The sequence below is a fragment of the Mustela nigripes genome, chromosome 6 (genome assembly GCF_022355385.1).
Source record: "Mustela nigripes isolate SB6536 chromosome 6, MUSNIG.SB6536, whole genome shotgun sequence".
Taxonomy (NCBI): Eukaryota; Metazoa; Chordata; class Mammalia; order Carnivora; family Mustelidae; genus Mustela; species Mustela nigripes.
This window is the reverse complement of record NC_081562.1, coordinates 42,690,372-42,713,701: the sequence shown is the minus strand read 5'-3', so window position 1 is coordinate 42,713,701 and position 23,330 is coordinate 42,690,372. Positions and strand designations below refer to the sequence as shown.

Sequence of the window (23,330 nt, the reverse complement as noted above, 5' to 3'; positions counted from 1 at the left end):
GGTGTTTGCATATGTCCAAACTCATCAAACTGTACACATTAAATATGTAAAGTTCTTTCTATATCAATGATAACCTCAATAAATCTGATTTCAGTATTATTTTTGTTATTCGCATCATTTCTTATAATCCTTTCAGGAATTTTGAACATGGACAGTTATACTATTTTTATTACTCACCATCATTCTTTTTATATTATCCTTATAGAGCATAAATTCTGCAGTAGCATACTGACATATCCCAGCATCCTCCTGCCCTCAACCTTATGCACAATATACTGCTTCTTGCCTTACATAGCACGTAGAAGCATCATGATTATATAAGGATTTTTTTTTAAGATAGTGCAAAAACTCTCAATCACATGAAACCATTACAATTCTCCTTGTTTTTAGTTTATATTTTGAAGAATTTCTTAGTAGGTTTTCTTATTCCTCCTCATATAGAGGAGCTTTGGTGATATGGGTGTAATTCATAATATAAGGATTTTTTTATCAGAAATGCTTGCATAGGGGCACCTGGGTGGCTCAGTGGGTTAAAGTCTCTGCCTTCGATTCAGGTCATGACCCCAGGGTCCTGGGATAGAGCCCCACATTGGGCTCTCTGCTCAACAGGGATCCTCTTCCCCCTCTCTCTCTGCCTGCCTCTCTGCCTACTTGTGATCTCTGTCTGTCAAATAAATAAACAAAATCTTTTAAAAAAAATATTTGCAGAGTGTACTGGAGGTTAGGTCAGGCAGAAGACAAGTGATTGGGTTCTTTAAAAGTTAAGTCTATAAGAATATCAAATTCTTCTATTAACAAGTTAAGGCAGATTATTACTCAATAAAATTTTTCCTGAACTGCTAAAGACTTAATAGCAATTAAGTGTTAGGTGAACGTATTGCCAGATCTAAGGGGATATTAGAATACTTTTTTCTAGAAAGATGTTTAATTTTGTTATTCAATTAGGGGGAAAATGAGCTTTATATAGTCCCTCGCATTCTAAAATGCAAATAGATTTTTTAAATTATACATACACCTAGATAATTGTACATATCATGTGTGTTTGAACTGGCTTGAAATACATGTTTTAAATGCATATAATTCCTTAGCCATCAGGTATTAATTCCTACTATTTTAAAGCCACTCTGTTTACCATTTGTAATATTAAGACTAAGTCTTAATTAGAATGAGAGTAATTTTCTCTTGTACCATACTTTGGAGAAGGGTTGATTTGGTACAAGCTATTCTACATGAAAACTATGTTTTGTTTTGTTTTATGATATTAGTCACAATACAGTACCTTATTAGTTTTTGATGTTGTGTTCCATGACTCATTATTTGCATATAACACCCTGTGCTCATTACAACACGTGCCCTCCTTAATACCTATCACTGGGCTAATACATTCCCTCATCCTCCTCCCAATTAGAACTATGTTTTAACTAATATACATATTTTTAATATATATCAGATTTAAGGGTGCCTGGGTGCTCAGTTGTTTAAGTGTCTGACTTTTGGTTTCAGCTCAAGTCATGATCTCAGGTCATGTGATGGAGCCTTGCATTGGGCTTCACTCTGAGCATGGAGTCAGCTTGAGACTCTCTCCCCCTCTGCCTGCCCCCCACTTTGAGATTTAAGCTGGTTTTTTTTTTCTTTTAAAACGAAGAAACCTTCCAATGATTCAGATGAAAGACTAGGATTCTTACAGGTATTAAGGGGAGTTGGGAAAAAAACAACAAGTTCAATGTCATCAAATTTTTCATCTAAATCCACAGAAGCCCAACGGAAGTAGCACATTTTCAATTTTAATTTCAAAGAATAATCAACCAAAAATCCTACTCAAAGAAAATATACTTCAGGGATTATGATGAAATTAAATTTTAGTTGAATCTTTAAATTCAACTAAAATAAGTTGTCATGGGGCACCTGGGTGGCTCAGTGGGTTAAAGCCTCTGCCTTCGGCTTGGGTCATGATCTCAGGGTCCTGGGATTGAGCCCCATATTGGGTTCTCTGCTCATCAGGGAATCTGCTCCCCACCCCCTCTCTCTCTGCCTGCCTCTCTGCCTACTTGTGATCTTGGTCTGTAAATAAATAAAATCTTTTAAAAAATAAAAATAAGTTGTCATAAGCAGGCCTACTCTAAAAGATAGCTAAGAAAAGTTCTTCTAACACTAAGGCAATGATGGAACAAGACTCTCAGAATATCAGGGATGAAGAAAGAACAAGGCAAAAGGTAAAAATATGGGTAAATACAGGGGCACCTGGGTGGGCCAGTGGTTTAAGCTTCTGCTTTCAGTTCAGGTCATGATCTCAGGATCCTGGGATCAAGCCCCGCATCAGGTGCTCTGCTCAGGGGAAGCCTGCTTCCCCCTCTCTCTCTGCCTGCTTCTCTGCCTACTTGTGATCGCTCTCCCTCTCTCTGTCAAATAAATAACTAAAATCTTTTTTAAAAAATATATGGGTAAATATAACAAAATGTTCTTCCATTATGTTTTCTAAATTATGTCAAATTTTTTATTTTATAATATTGTTTGACGTGGTTCTTAATATATGTATAAGAAATATTTAGAGTAATTAATGTTGGTGGCGTGAGTGGTAAAGGAACATAGATGGAAGTAATATTTCTATACTTTAGTCAAACTGGTAAAATGCTGACACCAGTAGTTTGCAACAAGTTACATAAATTATGTACTATGTATAGCAACCACTAAAACACACACACACACACACACACAAAACACTATGGATAAATCAAAGTAAAATCCTAAATAGTGTTCAAGAAGTTCGCAGGAAGGCAGGAAAAGTGAAATAGGAATGAAAAACAGAGAGAGAGGGGGCCTGGGTGGCTCAGTTGGTTAAGCAACTGCCTTCAGCTCCGGGCATGCTGCTGGAGTCCAGGATAGAGTCCTACATCAGGCTCCCTGCTCAGCAGGGAGTCTGTTTCTCCTGCTGACCTCTCTCCTCTCATGCTCTCTCTCTCTCCAATTCTCTCTCTCTCTCTCTCTCTCAAATGAATAAATAAAATCTTTAAAAAAAAGAAAAAAGGGATAATAAAAATAAGCAATAAAATGGTAGGATTTTGCTTTAACCTATCAATAAGTACATTAAACGTAAATGGTATAAATCACATCAATTTAAAAACAATATCAGAATAGATGCTCCAGTGTGGCTCAGTGGGTTAAAGCCTCTGCCTTCAGCTCAGGTCATGATCCCAGGGTCCTGGGATTGAGCCCCACACCAGGCTCTCTTTTCAGCAGGGAGCCTACTTTCCCGTCTCTCTCTGCCTACTTCTCTGCCTACTTGTGATCTGTCTGTCAAATAAATAAAATCTTTAAAAAAAATCAGAATGAATTTAAAAGAAAAAAAAGGGGGGGGAGCAAACAATATGCTATAACCAAGAAACTCACTTCAAATATAATGATACAGGTAGATTGAAAGCAAAAGGTTAGAGCTTTCTAACATGTCATACAAAAGTCAATCAAAAGAAAGCAGGAGTGGCTTTATTAATATCAGATACAGTAGATTTCAGAGCAAAGAAAAACAGAACAATATTACATAATGATACAACAATCAACCCATCAAAGAAATTTTAATAAAAAGATCATATGCCCCAAACAACAGACCTTTAGAATATAGGAAGGAAAACCAGTAGAACTGAAAGAAGAAATAAGTAAGTATTCAATTACAAAGGGATATTTCAACAGTCTGCTCAAGAAGCAGACAGAAAATCAGCAAGAAGAACTTAATACCATTGACCAACTAGAATCTAACTACATTTATGGAACACTCCACTCAGCAACTAAGTAATACACATTTTTATGAAGCGCCTGTGAAATATTAACCAAGATTGACCATATCTTGAACTATAAAATGAAAACAACAAATTTAAGACAACTGAAATTATATCAACTATGTCCTCATACTTTATCAAACTCATACTCAATCAAACCAGAAATCTGTAGCACAGCAAAAATAAATTCTTTAAACACTTGAAAATTAAACACACTTATAAATAATCCATGGGTCAAAGAGGAAATCTCAAGGAAAATTTCAAAATATATACTGAAAATACAATATATACTCAAGAGAATGTAGAAAAACTATATCTGTCATACTTCGCTGGTGGGAATGTAAAATGTTGCAGCCACTCTAATTTGGTCCTTTTATTCTAAAAAACCACATGTACACTTACCATATGACACAACAATTATCTTCTTATAGCACTTTTTCTTTTTCCATTTTTCCCAGAAAAAGGAAAACTTAACTGCTACACAAAAACCTGTTCACAAATGTTCATTGCAGCTTTATTTGTAATAACCTAAACTGGTAAACATCAAAATTTCCGTCAATAGGTGAAGGTTAAACAAATTGTGGTATATCCATACTGTGAAATACCACTCAGCAATAAGAAGGAATAAAACTACAAAAACATGGAACATTATGGACAGATCTCAATGGAATTATGCTGAGTGAAAAAAAGCCAATCTCAAAATGGTCAGGTCATATCGTGACTGTTTATACAACATTCTTGAAATGACAAAATTATAGAGATGATGAACACATTAGTGATTGCCAGTAATTAGGGATAAGATGGGGGAGTGAGTATGACTTTAAAACATTAGTAAGAAGGATCATCGTGGTGATAGAACAGTTTATTCTGTATCTTGACTGTGATACTTCACAGTGATTACTTCAATTTACACATGTGATAAAACTGCATAAAACTACACACACACACACACATGAATGCATGTAAAACTACCGAAATGCTAAGGTCTGTTGATTGTACCAATGTGAATTTCTTCATTTTTTAAAATATTTTATTTATTTATTTGACAAAGAGAGAGAGACCACAAGTAGGCAGAGAGGCAGATGGGGGTTGGAGGGTGGGAAAGCAGGCCCCCTGCTGAGCAGAGAGCCCAATGCAGGGCTTGATCCCAGGACCCTGCGATCATGACCTGAGCCAAAGGCAAAGGCTTAACCCAATGAGCCACCCAGGCGCCCTAGTTTCTTCACTTTGATATCGTTTTATAGTTACTTAGAACACTATCAGTGGAAAAACCAGACAAAGTTTGCACAGGACCTCTGTGTACTATTTTTGTAAACTCTTGTGTATCTAAAATTAATTTGGAAAAAAAAAAGTATTTAAAAATTCATCTTGTGAGAGGCTGGCCCTGATCCTAGAGTTGTAAGTTTAAGCACCACATTGGGCATAGAGCTTACTTAAATTTGAAAAATTATCTTGCCAATAATACCTACATTAAGACATTGCCACTCTTGTAAAAAACTGATTCTGGACTCTATTCTGTTTCACTGGGATATTTGTCTACCCATATATTGTGCCAATACCACAATGTCTTTATGTAGATTTGTGATGTCTTGATATCTGGTACAATAAGTCCTCTAGCCTTGCTTTACTTTTAATAGATTGTCTTAGGTATTGATGATTCTTTGAACTTCCATATAAATTTTGAAATCAACTTCCACCCCCCAAAAAAGCTACTTAGATATTTTTTTAGAACTGAATTAAATTATCAATATCCAATCCTTTACCTATATTAAATCTTCTAGTTCATAAATATTTTACATCTAGCCATTTAAGTCTTTACAAATCAATCTTAGTGATATTTTGTACCTTTTTAGGGTAGAGATTTTTTATATAATTTATTGGACTTATCCTTATATATTTGTTAACTTTGAAATTATTTGTTTCTGAAATATATATGGAAACACAATTTTGTATATTTTTCTGATATCTGGAAACTGATAATTTCGCTTTTTTCCTGTAGTTTTATTTGTGTGTTCGTTTGAATTTTCTACATACCTAGTCTTGTTATCTATGAATAATGCTAGATTCGTCATTTTGCATTTTATGTCTTTTTCTTATGTATTTATAGCTCACATATTTTATTACACCACCTAACTTCTGTATTATTTTAAATAGAAATAATGAGACATCCTGTTTCCCAATCTTGGGGGAAAGCTTTCAATATTTCATCATTATATTGGTGCCTGTTAATAGCGTTTTTTATTTGTGTTCTGGTTTGGGTAGATATTCTCAATCAAATTAAGGAAATTCTATTCCTGTGTGCCAAGAGGCATTTTCCCTTTTTACTTACAAATGGGTACTTATCTTGCACTTATGGTATATTTGCATGACCTGAATTACTAGACTGTGAACCCTTGACTTAATTTAAATCACATTTGAATATATTTGTTGAGTGCCTCTAATGTGCTAGGTCATCTGCAAGGTATTGGAAATTCAGATAAACTGTCATAGAGTGGGTACTAAATGGTTCTGAAGTAGACTAAAAAAAATGACTAACTGTAAACATAATACCAAATATATATATATACATATATATATCTATCTTATTAAAACAAATTTAAACAAAATCGGATAGCAATCATTAGAATAGCTTTAATCCAAGCAAATATGCATAATTCAATTTAAACTGTTTTATCTTTCAGAGTTGGGATGATGGTTTAGCAAAGGTTGCTAAAGCATGGGCAAACAAGTGCAAATTTGAACACAACTCCTGTTTATCAATACCATATGGATGCTATTCAAATTATAAATTTGTTGGAGAAAATATCTGGTTCGGTGGATTACGCATATTTTCACCAAAATCTGCTATTACTGCTTGGTTTAATGAAACTGAGTTCTATGATTATGATAACCTATCATGTTCCAAAGTTTGTGGCCATTATACACAGGTAAATATTTAACATTTTGTTGATTAGTTCTTATTTATGCACCTTTTAACAAAAGACAAATTTTTAAGCATTTTCTTTCGAGCTTCCTTTAAGTATCTAAAAAAGCACTTTCATTTGGAAGATAATTATACTGGGAATAGATTTCTATATACTAGAATTTTGGTTTGTTTGTTTGTCTTGTTTTTCTGGACTTTAAAAATCTTACTCCACAGTCATGTCACAGTGGAGTAAGATTTTTAAAGTCTCATCTCATCTGCATTGTTTCCAACAAGAAACCTACTATAATCTTTTCTTTATTCCTTTGTACTTTATGTGTCTTTGCTCTTTTACAATTCTTCCTTTATTACAAGTCGTGAGCAATTTCATAATAATGCACTGAAGTTTTCTTCATGTTTTCTCTGTTGAAGTTTACTGAGCTTCTTGGGACTGTGGGTCTACAGTTTAAATCAAATGTTGAGAAACGTTTGCCATTATTTCTTCAAATATTTCTGTCATTCTCACTTGCTACCCTCTTCCCAGAGTTGTTACTCATGCAGAAAGCCACTTGAAGTTTTCCATAGTTGACTGATGTTCTCTTCTCTCTTTTCCTGATTTTTTTCTTCTGTGACTAAATTCACATTCATTTAAAATAAATGCTTTATTTTTAAGTTCATTAATTAATAAATAATTGTACCCTGTATATCTAATCTTTCATCTAGGATTTTAATCATATAGAATACAGTTATAATCATTATTTTGATTTTTTCCTTCCCAATTCTAGCATCTAGGTTAGTTGTGGGTTAGTTTCAATGGACTGATTTTCCCTCTTCATTATGGTCCATATTTTCTTGCTTCTTATCATGCTGCTGGGTAAATTTAATATATTCCCAAATTTATAAATTTTGCTTTGTTGAATGCAGGATTTATTTATATATCTCTAAATATTCTTGAACTGTCTTCTGGGATACAGTTATATTACCTAAAATTTTTTTAATTTTTTTTTTGGTTCTTATAAAGCAAGACTCCTGTGCATACTCTACCAATGCCCCAGAAATTGGTATTTTCCAGTGTGGCTAGTAGGAACAGCCTCGAATCCTGGGCCTGTTTAAGTCTTCACATCCTTCTTCTAGTTTTTATAGGTGGTTCTTTCCCAGGCGTCGGGTAATTTCTTCACATACATTCTGATTAATGCTCTGCTGAATTGATGATGATGACTTTCTGTAGATCTCTACAGTTGTATCATGGTGAAATTTTCACCTCCCCACTACTGTATTCTCTAAACTCCTGCCTCCTTGGTCTCCCCAAACTCTCAGCTATGCCTCTCAATTGTGAGAATCCATCAAGCATCTGCTGGTTTTCCCAGATGCTTCCTCCCATCCCACCCCCGCCCCGCCCAGCCATGGCATGAAAACTTTCTCAAAGCAATAATCTGGGACAATTGTACAGCTGGATCCTCTCCCCTGAACTCACAAAAGGCATTATCCTTTTCAAGATACCAGTGTCCAGTAACTTTATTTCACATTATTTTCCCAATTATTCTCATTATTTTGGTAGGAATTTTTGCTGAGAAGTCAAAGTTGTTTTTAAGCTAAACCAGTCTTAAAAATGTCACTGAACTCTTGGAAGCTCAATTTAAGCAATAAAAAAGGACTTTCTTCTCCAAACTTACTCATCTGTATAAGACATATTAGTATATCGTGACTTAAAGCAAGTCCTTTTTATCAGAGGAGCTCTGACCAAAGAGATTAGCAACTTCCATGCTCCCCTTCTATTCATTCCTTGCCCAACAACAGGACACTATAAATCTGGAAACCCTTCTCAGGACAGATGTCTGCAAAGAATATGGTTTGGCTACTGCTAGGAAAATCAAAAGAATGGAATCCAAATGTTAGGTGTACTGATAACAAGCAGAATGTAATACCCCTAATATGCCATCAAGACTAATTCAAGAGCCTTTATATAATCCTTCGTCTCTCTTTTGCTTCAAGTCAAAAGGAACCTGTTTCCAAATACTCCTTCTCTGCTATCATTGCAACATCAAAATTGTAAGCTCACTTCACACTGACTAATTTACACATATGCTTAAATAATTAGAAATGAGTTCCTTCTTTCTACTTGTTCAGCAACTACATCTTGCTTTATGTTCTAAACAAAATGAGTTAAAAATTTCCTGCATTTACTGTTTGCTGACATTCATATTGAAGTTACAATCAGTGTTCATGTTGTCACATCTAGTCCCTTTAATGAAAGTAATATATTATAAAACAGAATAATAGAATAATAACTTTGTTACATTAAGCAAATAGAATTTCATGGAGTAGCCATATACTCATGAACCAAATTTTAAAACAAGATTTCTTGGAAAATATATATACTTGCGGTTGTATGGCATATTAACTTTTTGAAACATCCTAAAGGAAAAGGATCTTTTAAGAATCAAGCACAACTGATGTCAATCTCTTAAGCTACACACATGGTTAGAAGCAAAACTCATCTCTTCTCTCTTACTCTTCTCTCATCTGTTACCATTATTAAAGAAACAGTAGCCTTCTTCACTCTTTTCTCTCTCTCCCCTGTCTAGTTTTCCATAGGAGTCATCTTCCTTTTGATAACTTTGCTATTCTTTCCAACTAGACAAAAATAAAGATACGCCATCTCTGTGACAAGTATGTTTTGCAGAAGACTCATTACATTCTTAATCTCTATCCTTATCTGTCTCTTGTTTACTTAACAAAGGTAAGAATATGGTTAAGACCACAAAATTTAAAACATGATCATAAATGAAGTAAAATTTTTCTGAGAAAAAGAAGTTTTTATTATTTTCATTTATAGTCTGACTTTAATATCATTTATATAATATGCCCATGGAGGAAATTAAAATACATTTCATAAGTCATCTAGAAAAAAACATAATTTTGTTTTTATGTTATATCCTCCTTTCAATTTATGCAAATTAACAGTGAGGAAAACCTACTTAAATAGACCTCAGGAAAATAGCCTTAACAAAATAATTGTTTTAAAATTAATATTAAAAATTAAGAAAATAAATAGAGAGTAAATAGTTATGTGCATTCATTTTTGGTAGCATGACAAAGACTATACCTGCTCCCATAATGCATTGTTTGTATAAAGTTGTTTGGCATATTTTATTTTAAAATTCTTTCCTTTGTAGGTAGTTTGGGCCGATTCATATAAAGTTGGTTGTGCGGTAACAGTATGTCCTGGATTTGAGGGATATGAAACTGCAATGTTCATATGCAACTATGCACCTGCGTAAGTTATTTTGCTATTAAAAATATTTTAACTTAAAATACATGTTAAGAATTGTTCCCAAAATAGATTAGAACCTTACACTAAAGTGACAAGTATTTTTTTTAAGATTTAATTTATTTATTTGTCAGAGAGAGTGAGAACAGGCAGAGGCAGAGGGAGAAACAGGCTCTCTGCTGAGCAAGGAGCGCGATGTGGGACTCGATCCAAGGATGTTGGGATCTTGACCTGAGCCGAAGGCAGCTGCTTAACCGACTGAGCCACCCAGGCATCCTGGGGACAAGTATATTTTTAATAAATTTGAAGTCTCTCTCTGTAGCGCAACTAAAAAAATACAATAAAATAGAAGGTGGTGAGAGAACATTACCTTATATAAAAAATTATTCCTATTATGAAATACTTAAATTTGAGAATGAAAATTATGGAAAATGTTTAACTTAAAATAAGAGAATATAAAATACATTGCCCCAGTAATATCTAAATACTTGGAACACAGAAGAGGTTGGCAGATGCTTCTCTAATATGACATAATTGAGATGAGTAAATGATTGAGAATGACAGTGAAATGCACATTCTTCTAAGAAAAGAATATCATAATTTTTAATAATTGCATATCTAAATGGAAATACAACATGAGCCTAATGGGAGTCCCCAAAAATGAAAATCTGGAACTCTAAGCCCAATAGATCTATACAAGGAAGAAAATAAAAATCAGTTAATAGTCCAACTCTTTTAAGAACCGAAAATTTTTTTTTAAGTACAAAAGTTAAAAACACAGGAAAAGAATAAAATATACATAATTTGCAAAAAGGATCTGAGATATGCCGAAATGGCTATGGAGAAGTACAAATGTGTATATCTCTGTGTTTTCTTTGGTTGCCTCTCAATCAGTAACAAAAACAAAAATGACAAATGCATACTTTAAAATGTCAGGCAAAGTTCAGTTTTTATAAATACCATAGAAATTGCAGAACTACTGAATACTTACTTATTACCATCCAAAATAGAATATATAAGGAAAAAGAATCCTAAAAAGATAAAAAGACACTGTTATCTGTGAGATAATTTAGGCAGAATTGATTTCCTGGAAGAGGCAGGCCAGAAAAATATTTTAAGAAATATGGCCCAAAACTTTCCAAGCTTAAGGAAAATTATAAACTCACAGAACAAGAAGGCTAACAAATCCCAAGACACAAGAAACATCAAGAAAACTGCACCAACTCACCTTATAATAAAATATTTCAGGGGACACCCAGGTGGCTCAGTTGGTTAAGCAACTGCCTTTGGCTCAGGTCATGATCCTGGAGTCCTGGGATTGAGTTCTGCATCAGACTGCCTGCTCAGCGGGGGACTCTGCTTCTCCCTCTGACCCTCGCCCCTCTCATGCTATCTCTCTCAAATAAATAAAATCTTTTAAAAATTTTTTTCAAAAAAAGTAATAATGAGAAAATCTTAAAAGCTGCTGGAGAACTAAGACACATTACATACAGAGGGACAAAGATAAGGATGACAGCAGATTTCTCAGTGGAAGTAATGTCAGAGAGAAAACAGCAATATCTTTAAATACTGAAAGAAAAAAAAACTGTCCACTGAGAATTCTATGTTTTGAAAATATATTTTAAAATTAAAAGAATAGGTTTTTTCAAACCATTGGAAATATTAACTACATGAGGAATATATAGGATGTTTTTCTTATTATTTAATTCTCTTCCAAGGATAATTGTTTAATCAAAGATAATAGCAATGCATTGTGAGAGTCACAACTACATAAAATTAAAATATGTGATAACTATAGGATAAAGGCCAAAAGAGAAAAATCTAAGTATATTAAGGTTCTTTTACTCTGTTAAGTGCAGTAATTTAAATTGACTGTGATAAGTAAAAGATGCATACTATAGGCTCCAACTACTTAAATAATAAAATTAGTTATAGCAAAGGCATCAACAAAGCAGGTAAAATTAGATTTTAAAAAATATTCACTTAATCTAAAGAAAGGCAGAAAAAAGAAAAAGGGGAATGGACAAGAACCGAGGAGATGACTAAAATAAATAAGATGATAACCTCAAACCTAACTATATCAATAATCACATGAGGGGTGCCTGCTGACTTTTCCAGACACTTTCAGCTCAGATCATGATATCACATTCATGAGATCAAGACCCATGTTGGGCTCCACATTCAGCATGGAGTCTGCTTGAGATTCTCTCTCTCCCTCTCCCTTTGCTCCTCCGGCCCCACACATGTTCACTATCTCTCTCTCTCTCTTTCAAAATAAATAAATAAAATATTTTTTTAAAATAATCACATCAAATTTAAATGATACAAACATCAATAGAAAAGGCACAGATTCCAAGATTAGATAAGAAATCAAGTACCAATTACATGCTGTCTACAAAAGCACACTTTATTTTTTTGTGTGATTTTATTTTTAAGTAATCTTCATACCCAATGTGGGGCTCAATCTCACAACCCTGAGATCAAGAGTCACAAACTCCACTGACTGAGCCAGCTACATGCCACTACACAAACACAGTTTAAATATAAAGACAGAAGTAATGAAAAATCAACCCAAGAAAAAATATGTAAAGAACATAAGTACATGGAGGTTAAATAACATGCTATTAAACAATGAATTGGTCAACCAAGAAATAAAAGAAGAAATATAAAAAATACATGAAGACAAATGGAAAATGAAAACACAATAGTCCCAAATCTTTGGGATACAGCAAAAGCTATTCTAAGAAGGAAGTTTATAGCAAGACAAGCCTACTTTGAGAAGCAAGAAAAATCTCAAATAAACAACTTAACCTAACACCTAACAAATTAACCTAACACCTAAAAGAGCTCAAAAAGGAAAACACAACTCAAAACCAGCAAAAGAAAGGAAATAATAAAGATTAGAGAAGAAATTAATGAGATAGAAACTAAAAACCAAACCAAAACAAAAAGAACCAATAGAACAAATCAATGAAACCAGAAGCTTGTTCTTTGAAAAGATAAACAAAGTTGATAGACCTTTAACCAGACTCACAAAAAAAAAAGAAAGAAAGAAAGGAAGACTCAAATAAATAAAATCATAAATGAAAGAGGAGAAATAACTGATACCACCAAAATACAAAGGATTATAAGACAATATTATGAGAATCATATGCCAACAAATTAGACAACCTAGAAGAAATGGATAAATTCCTAGAAACACATAACCCACCAAAACTGAAGCAGAAAAAAATAGAAAATTTGAACAGACTGATTGCCAGTCATGAAATTCAACCAATAATCAAAAACTCCCAACCAACAAAAGTTCAGAACCAGATAGCTTCACAGGCAAATTCTACCAAACATTCAAAGAAGAGTTAATACCTAGTCTTCTCAAACTATTCCCCCCAAAAAGAAGGAAAACTTCCAAATGCATTCTATGAGACTATTACCTTGATACCAAAACCAGATAACAAAACCAAAAAAAAAAGAGAACCATGAACCAATAACTCTGATGAACATAGATTAAAAAATTCTCAACAAAATATTAGGAAACGGAATCTAACAATACATTTAAAAAATCATTCATCACAATCAAGTGGGATTTATTCCTGAGATACAAAGGTGATTTGGTATTCACAGATCAATATACTTGTGTCACATGAGTAAGAGAAAAGATTAAAAAAAAGGTTGTATCAATAGATGCAGAAAAAGTACTTGACAAAGTACAACATCTATTCATAATTTTAAAAAAAGACCCCTCAACAAAGTTGGTTCAGAGGGAACATACCTCAACATAATAAAGGCCATATATGAAAAACTCACAGCAAACATCATACTCGATGGTAAAAAGAAAACTGTGAGTTTTTCTCCTAAAATCAGGAATAAGACAAGGATATCCCCTCTCAGCACTTTATTCAACATAATACTGGAAGTCCTAGACACAGCAATCAGATAAGAAAAAGAAATAAAAGGCTTTCAAATAGGTGAGGAAAAAGTAAAACTTTCACTATTTTCAGATATGACACAATACATAGAAAACCCTAAACTCCACCAAAAAACTACTAGAACTGATAAATGAATTCAGTAAGGTTGCAGGATACCAAACCAATGTACAAAAATCTATTGCATTTCTATACACTAATAATGAAGTAGCAGAAAAAGGAATCAACATTGACAAAAATCTTATTTACCTTAACACCAAAAATAATAAGGGGAACCTAGGTGGCTCAGTTGGTTAAACATCTAACTCTTGATCTCAGCTCTGGACTTATTCTCAGGTATGTTCAACACCATGTTGAGCTTAAAAATAATACAATAATAATAAAAGCATCCAGGAACTTAACCAAGGAGATGAAAGACTATAAAACATTGATTAAAGAAACAGAGGACACAAAGAAATGGAAAGACATTCCATTTCATGGATTGGAAGAACAAATATTGTTAAAATGACTATGCTACCCAAATCAATCTACAGATCTGATGTAGTCATTATCCAATACCAACAGCATTTTTTACAGAGCTAGAACAAATAACCCTAAAGTTTGTACAGAATTACAGAAGACCTCAAGTGGCCAAAGCAATCTTGAAAAAGAAGACCAAAACTGGAAGTATCACAATCCCAGATTTTAAGATCTACTACAAAGCTATAGTAATAAAAACAGTATGGTACTGGCATAAAAAGACAAAGAAGAGGGAGCCCAAAAGTAAACCCAAAATTATATAGTTAATCTTTGACAACAAAGCAAGAATATGCAATGGGAAAAGTGTCTTCAATAAATGGTGTTGGAAAAACTGGACAGCTACATGTAGATGAATGAAACTGGACCACTTTCTTACACCATACACAAAAATAAACTCAAAATGGATTAGGTACATAAACATGAGACCCAAAAACAAAAATTGTAGAAGGGAGCACAGGTAGTAATTTTTCTGACCTCGGCCATAGCAACATTTTTCTAGATATGTCTCCTAAGGCAAGAGAAACAAAAGTAAAAAACTATTGGGGGACTGTATTAAAATAAACAGCTTCAGCACAGTCAAGGAAACAATAAAACTAAAAGACAACCTAATGAATGAGAGAAGGTATTTGCAAATGATGTATCTAATAAAAGGTTAATATCCAAAATGTATAAAGAACTTACACAATGCAACACACACACAAAACCAAAAATGGGTCAAAGAAAAAAAAATGGGTCAAAGATAGAAACAGGCATTTCTCCAAAGAAGACAGACATGTGGCCAACAGACCCATGAAAAGATGCTTAACATCACTTATAACCAGGAAAATGAAAATCAAAACCATAATGAGATATCACCTCACACTTGTCAGAATGGCTAAAATCAAAAACTCATGAAACATGGGGCACCTGGGTGGCTCAGCATGTTAAAGCCTCTGCCTTTGGCTCAGGTCATGATCCCAGGATCCTAGGATCCAGCCCCACATCGGGCTCTCTGCTCAGCAGGGAGCCTGCTTCCTCCTCTCTCTCTGCCTGCCTCTCTGCCTACTTGTGATCTCTGTCCATCAAATAAATAAATAAAAATCTTAAAAAGTACTCATGAAACAAATAGTGTTGCTTAGGATGTGGAGAAAAAAAGAACCCTCATATGCTACTGGAGGGAACATAAACTTGTATAGTCACTGTGGAAAACAGCATGGAGGTTCCTCAAAAAATTAAAAATGGAATTACCATATGATCCAATTATTCCAATACTGACTCTTGATTTTGTCTCATGTCATGATCTCAGGGTTGTGAGAGAGACCTGCATCACGTTCCACACTGAGCATGAAATCTGCTTAAGGTTCTTCACCCTCTCTCTCTGCCCTTCCTCCAATACTCATACATGCAGTCTCATGTGTGTTCTCTCTTTTCTCTTACAAAAAAAAAAAGACAATAGGGTTAATCAATCAAGAGGCAATCTGGTGAAATGGAAAAATTCCTCCAAGGACACAAATTGCAAAGGATAAATGAAATAAGGAAAACCATAGAGCTGTGAATATATGTATAAAAATCCTAAACAAAATTTAGCATTTGAATCCATCAATATGGTAAAAGGCTAAGAGACCTTTTTAAATGGAATTTATTCCAGGAATATAGAGGTGGCTTAACATTCTAAATACATCAATCAATGTAATTTACTGCATTAATCAACACAAAAATAAAGATCACATGATCATCTCAATAGATTGAGAAAAAGCTAAACATTCATTCCTGATATAAGGTCTTAGAAAACTGGGAATAGAAGGTAACTTCTTAAACCTAATAAAGGACAGCTGTGAAAAATCTATATGTAATATTACACCAATAGTAATAAAAAATTTCTCTGAAGTACCAGGAAGTAAATATATTAAGCTTTGCATGCCATATATATTGTTACCTTCATCTTTGCTTTCATTTTGTTTTAAATAACCCAATAAAAATATTTAAAAAATTAATTTGCTTTCAGACTGCACAGAAGCAGGCCAGACTTGGCCTATGGGTCATAATTTGCTGACTTCTAGTTTGTAAGTCTATATTAAAAAAAAAAAACTGAAAATTTTTCCAAAACTAGTAAGTGAACTTAGTAATTTCAGGATACAAGATCAATATATAAAACTCAGTTACATGTCTGTACACTAGCAATAAATAATCATAAATCAAAAAAACAATACCATTTATAACAGCATCAAAAAAATAAAAATTATCTAGGAATAAACCTGGCAAAAAACATGAAAGACTTCTACACTGAAAACTATACAATATTCATGACAGAAATTAACAAAGATACAAATAATTGGAGATATTATATGCTGTTAATGAATTAAGACTCGATATTGTCAAGACATAATTTTTATGAATTGATCTATAGACTCAATATAATTCAATACAAATTCCAGATTTTTATGGAAGAAATTGACAAACTGATCACAAATTTCATATGGAAGTGAAAAGGACTTTTAAACCCAAATCAACTCTGAAAAAAAATTTTTTGAAGGGCTAACACTATTTTTTTTTAATTTTAATTTTTTATTTTTTGAGAGAAGAGAGAAGAAGCATAGGGAGAGGAAGAAGCAGACTCCCTACTGAGCAGGGAGCCCAACGCCAGGCTCCATCCCAATACCCTGAGATCATGACATGAGCTGAAGACAGATGCTTAACTAACTGACCCACCCAGATGCCGTAGAAAGGCTAACACTATTGTTTTCAAGAATTACTAATGCTAGAGTAATCACAACAACTGATATACAGTTAAACAAATAGATCAGTGGAACAGAATGTGGAGTCCAGAAATAAACCTATACATGGTGGTCAACTAATTTTCCCAAAATGCACAAAGGCAATGTAGTGGGAAAACATTTTTTTAATAAATGGTACTGGTACTGTTTGTCATTCATATATAAAAACAAAAGCAAACTCAGGTCTATACAACATACAACCTATAATAATTAACTCAAAATGGATCATAAACCTAAATGTAAAACCCAAAATTGTAAAACTATTAGAAGAAAACACAGATGAAATCTTTGTGACCTTAAAATAGCCAGATTTTTTTAGCTATCACATCAAAACCATGACCCATAAAAGAAATAATTTGGATTTCATTAAAATTTAAAATTAATGCTATTCAAAGACACTGGTAAGAGAATAAGAAAACAACCTACTGTAGACTAGAAGAAAGTCTTTGTAAAGCTTATCTAAAAAATGGCTTATATCAAGAATATAGGATGAACCCTGACAATTCAATATTAGAAAAACTTAAAACTCAGTTTTTTTTTAATGGACAAAAGATTAACAAAGAAGACATGCAGATGGCAAATAAGCACATGAAAAAATGCTAAACATCATTAATCATTAGGAAAACACAAATTAAAACCACAATGAATGTCATTACACAATTAGAATGGTTAAAGACTGGCCAATCCAAGTCCTGACAAGGAAGTGAAGCAACCAGAATTTTCAACACTCTGGTAGAAATATAAAGTGTTACAGTAACTTTGTATAACCTGTGTGGAAGTTACTTAAGAAGTAAAATATGCATCTACCATATGATCTATTCATTCCTTTTATCCAAGGAAATGTAGGTCCATGTTAGGTCCATGTAAAGACTTATATATGAAAATTCAAAATGTGCATAGTAACTGTATTTGGAATAAACCAAATGTCCATCTACAAATGGATAAATTGCCACATATTTTTAATGGAATACTACTGGTGTTATTAATGTTTTTCTTTGTGTACTCTGGGTAATTAACACTTTTTAAAGCCTTCCACAGATACAGAGATGGGGAGGAAAGCAGTTTGTTAAAATGTAGCCACTTATTTTCTTGAAAAGCAGGCATAATAGTTACCAAGTCTTATTGATACATCACCAAGAGAACTAGATAAGAACTATGGTACTGAACATAAAGCATATGTTTCTCCTTGCAATTTAAATTTTTATTGTATTTACAAAATCAAGTGATAATCAGTGTTTACAATAAGAATTTTGTAACTGTCAGCATGCATAATTACACGGGGTTCACATCTAATTTGTATTTTACAGAATATTCAAGTATATAACTGCCACATGGATTAGGGACATCCTGTAAACAGTTTTAATTGTTTCCTTTTACCAAAAAAAAGGAGCCTAAAATTGGGACCAAAGTTATTTTTCCTTTCAAACATTCATGAGTGAGTGACCAAAACAACTTGCATAAATTCATGCACAACATTAGAGAAATTAATATCCATTTGGCTAATCAATTATTCTCTTTTTACAGAGGAAATTATCAAAATCAACCTCCTTACACTAAAGGAATATCCTGCTCTTTGTGTGCAGAAGAAGAAACTTGTATAAAGAACCTCTGCGGTAAGCAAAAAGGAAAAAAATAATCATAACATTCTATTTGGAGACCAGTTTCCATAAATTAATTGTATTTTAAAGTTTGGATCCTCAAGTATATAAGGAATTACTGACTATATTCCTCTTTGCTGCTATATGGTGATAGAAATCATTGGTCATAAATTACCATATTTAAACTCAGATGATCCCTCCCTACTTCACTGATTATTTTTCCTCTCAAGCTTAAGGACACACAGGAGTAAGGTATAACTGTGATCCAGTTTGCTACGATACTAAAAATATCTGTTCATCGAAATGTTTCTTATTTGTAATTGCTCTCAATCACTTCCGTTTATTAGTTATTATCAAAATAGTGACTCACGTAGAAATAATACATTAATCAATGTGCAAATTAATTGTGATTTAAAGCTAATATGTTTCTCCTCCATTTTCAATCTTTTGGTTCTCAGAACAAAGATTTTTTTTTAAAGATAAGTGCATAAATTCTTGATTGAAAAAATTTTCAGTGAAACAGCAAAGAGAGGAGATCATCTGAAAACTAAAAAAAAAAAAAAAAAAAGAAGAAGAAGATGATGATGATGATTTGGTGCCATGAGAGAAAATAGACACAAAAATAATGCATATTAAATGATTTCATTTATATAAAGTTCAAATATTGGGCAAAACTAATCTACATTTGGAGTCAGGATAGTGGTTATCTTTAGTGACCAAAAAGGAGTTAATTAAATAGAATAGGTTACAAGAAGGTCTTTCTATAATTATGCTATGTTTACCTACATGTGTTCACTTTGTAATAATTTCCATTTATGAGGCATGTATACTTTCATATTGATATTTACTTCAGTTAAACAATGAATTAGAAGTATTAGAATAATTTTAAATTTCATTCAAAGCAGTTTAAGAAATAAATTCATTGTATATCTCCTATTTGCAAACTAATGTTTTTTAGTTAAAGGGACATAAAGATAACAATGATACACTTTTTTTTTTTTTTTTTACCTTCCCCTTCCTGCCCAGTATCCAAGCCACTGTCATTTCTTGCCTGAGTTAGTAATCTCCCACTTCTCTTCCTTCTCCAAACTGTTTCTACAGAAAGAAAATCCAGGTCAAATTGTTTTCTTAAAATTCCTCAGTTGCTTCTTACTCCAGTTAAAGAAAAATATGATTCTATTCCAAGGCCAGTAAGTCCAGTTATGATCACTCTGGCTCTTGCTTTTCTCCTCTACTACTTTTGTTGCTGTTGTTGGTATCCTCCCTTTGACACACTAAGTTCCATGATTACCAGCTTCAAACACTCCAAACTCTTTCTGCAATCTCCAGCATCTCGATCACCTGGTCTGTTTCTAGTATCAAGATTGTTTGGTTTTCTCTTCGTTTTGGTAACATGCTCTTTTTCTTGGTGTGGAGAATTATCTTTAAAGATGGCGACTAATGATTCCTCCCTTCCTTTACATATATGCCACTCCTCCCAAGAAAGTGGAGAATATTTCTCCTCCTCCTCCTCCTGAAAGAGGTCCTAATATTATTGCCAGTTCTGGCCCTACCCTTTAGAAGATACTTGCAGCTTCTGCTTTTGCTCTGTTGGAATCCTCCCAGAATTTCAGTTCCACACTTTCCTACTGGAGAGGTCTCACGGAGAAAGGCCTTGGAACAGGAGAGGTCAATTTTCTATTTCAACCCCCATCTGAGCTCTAGCTAAATGCAATTATGTCATTGAGTCCTGAAGACACTACATAGAGCAGAGTAATTGTCTTGTAGAGCCAGCCAATCCAGATAATTGTAATAAATAATAATAAATCTTTATTGTTTTAAGCCGTTGTTCTGGAAGTTTGTGTCACAGCAGTATACTGCAAAAACACTTGGTATATGCCTAATAAGTGCCTATTAAGCAACTAACAATATGTGTAAAACAAAATGTAGGGAGTTCTACCTTTTCCTCTGCTGAACAGAGTCAAGGTTGTTCACCTTAATCCAAACACAGATTAGTCAACCCTGGGTTAGAATTCATGCAAGGCTTGGTCTACCTCTGTCTCTGTTCCAAGGGCATATATTTCCAGAGCTTTCCACTGAGAGACTGATGTGTTCACTGTTGCCTTTCCCTAAGAGGTTCTGAATTCTAATCTGCCTTACTTTAGCATTCTGAGATTACTGAAAAATCTGCTTTGCTTTCCAGAGGCTTTCAGCCTAGGATTTTAGTCCTGTTGTTCATAGCTTCAAAATTAAACAATTTAAGGGCAAAATGACCATCTTGGACTCATTCTTCCACCTTTACCTTTCACCAGGATCTTTTTTTTTTTTTTTTAAGATTTTATTTATTTATTTGAGAAATGGAGATCACAAGCAGGCAGATAGAGAGGAAGGGAAGTAGGCTCCCGGCTAAGCAGAGAGCCTGATGCAGGGCTCGATCCCAGGACCCTGGGACCATGACCTGAGCCGAAGGCAGAGGCTTTAACCCACTGAGCCATCCAGGTGTCCCTTTCACCAGGATCTTGAACTCGATTCTCCAATATTCTCTATTTAGTCTTAGAAGCCCAGCAAAAGCTCCAATGGTTTCTGTTTATCCAAAATCAGCCTCTGCCTGGGCAAAGCCCAGATTTTCAGCCCTAGACCTGGGCCCAAGATGAAATGAAATGGCTCCTGGGGTGGGAATCAGCTTTCATAATGTCAGTCCATTGTCTGTGGATCTCCAGCGCTGAAATCTTGACCCTCTAGTTTTTGTCGCTTTAGGAAATCTCTGGGTTCTTAAACATCATTTTGTTGTACTTTATTTGGATATTCTACTTTTACTTGAGGACTTTTTCTGTCATGAGCTTCTTCATCCCAAGATTCAAGCAGTTATCGACAATGAATCTCCACGACAGCACCACACAAGCTGCAAAGGTTACAATAAGCTTTGCTACCCGGTAGGAGGTGTTATCCCAACTTGTTTCTCTTCTAATTGTTCAGAAATCACGCAGCTCTTCCTCAACCTTCGCTCTTGCAATTAACCACGAGATAAGTTTATTAGTTCTACAGAGGACCTTGAAATTTTGGTTGGAATTACATATAAATATATTTGTAAAGAATTAACACCTTGGGGATGCCTGGGTGGCTCAGTCAGTTAGGTATCTGCCTTCAGCTTAGGTCATGATCTCAGGGTCCTGGAATCAAGCCCCGCATCAGGTTTCCTGCTCAGTAGTAAGTCTGCATCTTCTTCTTCTCCCTGTTCCTGTTCTTTCTCATTATCTCTGTCTCTGTCTCTGTCTCTCTCCAGTAAATAAATAAGTACATAAATAAATCAATATTAATATCTTTGCTGTGGTATGGTTCCACTTATCTAAGTCCTATGACTGTTGATTTGTGCTTTTTCCTCTTTTTTGTACAAAGAATATATAGCCAATATATAAAAATATATTGGCTATATAAAAATATATTGGCTATATATATATATATATAAGACTCTCATCATATATATATATATATATATATATATATATATCCAATACAAAAATATAAAGCCAATTTTTAGTTTTGTTGACTTCCTTTTTGAATGATGGGAGCAGATTAACAAGAGACTTTCTCCCCTTACTTTTCTGTAAGGAAACTTTATTTTTTCCTGATAACTATTATATCTAAAGCCTAGAATTATGTTCAATACAGAGTACAAACTCAAAAAGTGAATAAATGAATTAAATTAAATGAATTCTTAATAAACTATAGGATCTTGTTAAATAGAGGAAAAAATTTTAATGACAAAAAGACACAGAGTAAAATTTGGAGCAGGAGCCACACCAGAAACAAATGAGATATTTAATGGAGGGCTCTGGGTACCAAAAAGTCAACATGAGGGAATTACATTCTTTTTCACAGAATTTAAATGGACATGGCAGAATTCTACAAGTAAAGTCAACTACTTTATTTAGTTTTGTCAATTTTAGTGGTTTTTTTCCCTTCAACATGAAAGCTTCTCTAGAAATATCTGTTGACATGACTTTCTGGCAGAGGGCATCATATAGATTTTTAAACACTGCAGAATTGGGGGGAGGAAACTTTCATTTTCTTAAGTTAAACTAAGTTTAAAGCCAAACTAAGTTTCCTAAGTTTATCTTATTTAAAAAACCAGAAAAGCAAGTGAATGCCCTTAATTCTATAATTTTTTTTGTCTACTTTAGGTAATAAAGAGCTTGATGAATCTGAAAGTACGTATCAAACTATTTCAATATTGATTCAATTACTTCCTCCCCTTGAAACTAAATGGAGCTTTCAACTGTTGTGTTTTATTGACAGACTATTCAGATTGGAATCCACAAGGGACAGCACCTCAACAGATATCATGTAACCCATTGTGCCTAGTTTCTGTTCTTCTTGAGACTATTTTAATGGTCATTTATATATAAGAAAAGTTCTCAAATGTGACAATAAATAGTTTATGGCTGAACATAAAACTCTCATCAGTTTAATTCTTTAAAACTTCTACACTCTTGTCTGTTACCTAAATTTAATGTCTGATTTTAACAAAAGATGTATTGAGTATAGAAGGGTAGCAGTAAAAAAAGAAAAAAAATTTTTTTTAAATTGTTTTCTCTTTTTTTAAATTCTACATTGC

General features: G+C 33.6%; 1 protein-coding gene across 1 annotated transcript in view; it reads left to right on the top strand.

Annotated features, from left to right (window-relative positions):
* GLIPR1L1 (GLIPR1 like 1) overlaps positions 1-23,077 on the top strand; it is a 32,671-nt gene extending 9,594 nt beyond the window's left edge. Inside the window, exons 2-7 of the mRNA XM_059404459.1 lie at positions 6,452-6,697; positions 9,849-9,949; positions 18,663-18,751; positions 21,473-21,648; positions 22,897-22,923; positions 23,012-23,077. Of these exons, the coding sequence (XP_059260442.1) occupies positions 6,452-6,697; positions 9,849-9,949; positions 18,663-18,751; positions 21,473-21,648; positions 22,897-22,923; positions 23,012-23,077 (705 nt within the window). The remainder of the gene's footprint in view (positions 1-6,451; positions 6,698-9,848; positions 9,950-18,662; positions 18,752-21,472; positions 21,649-22,896; positions 22,924-23,011) is intronic.
* Positions 23,078-23,330: the final 253 nt, after the last annotated feature.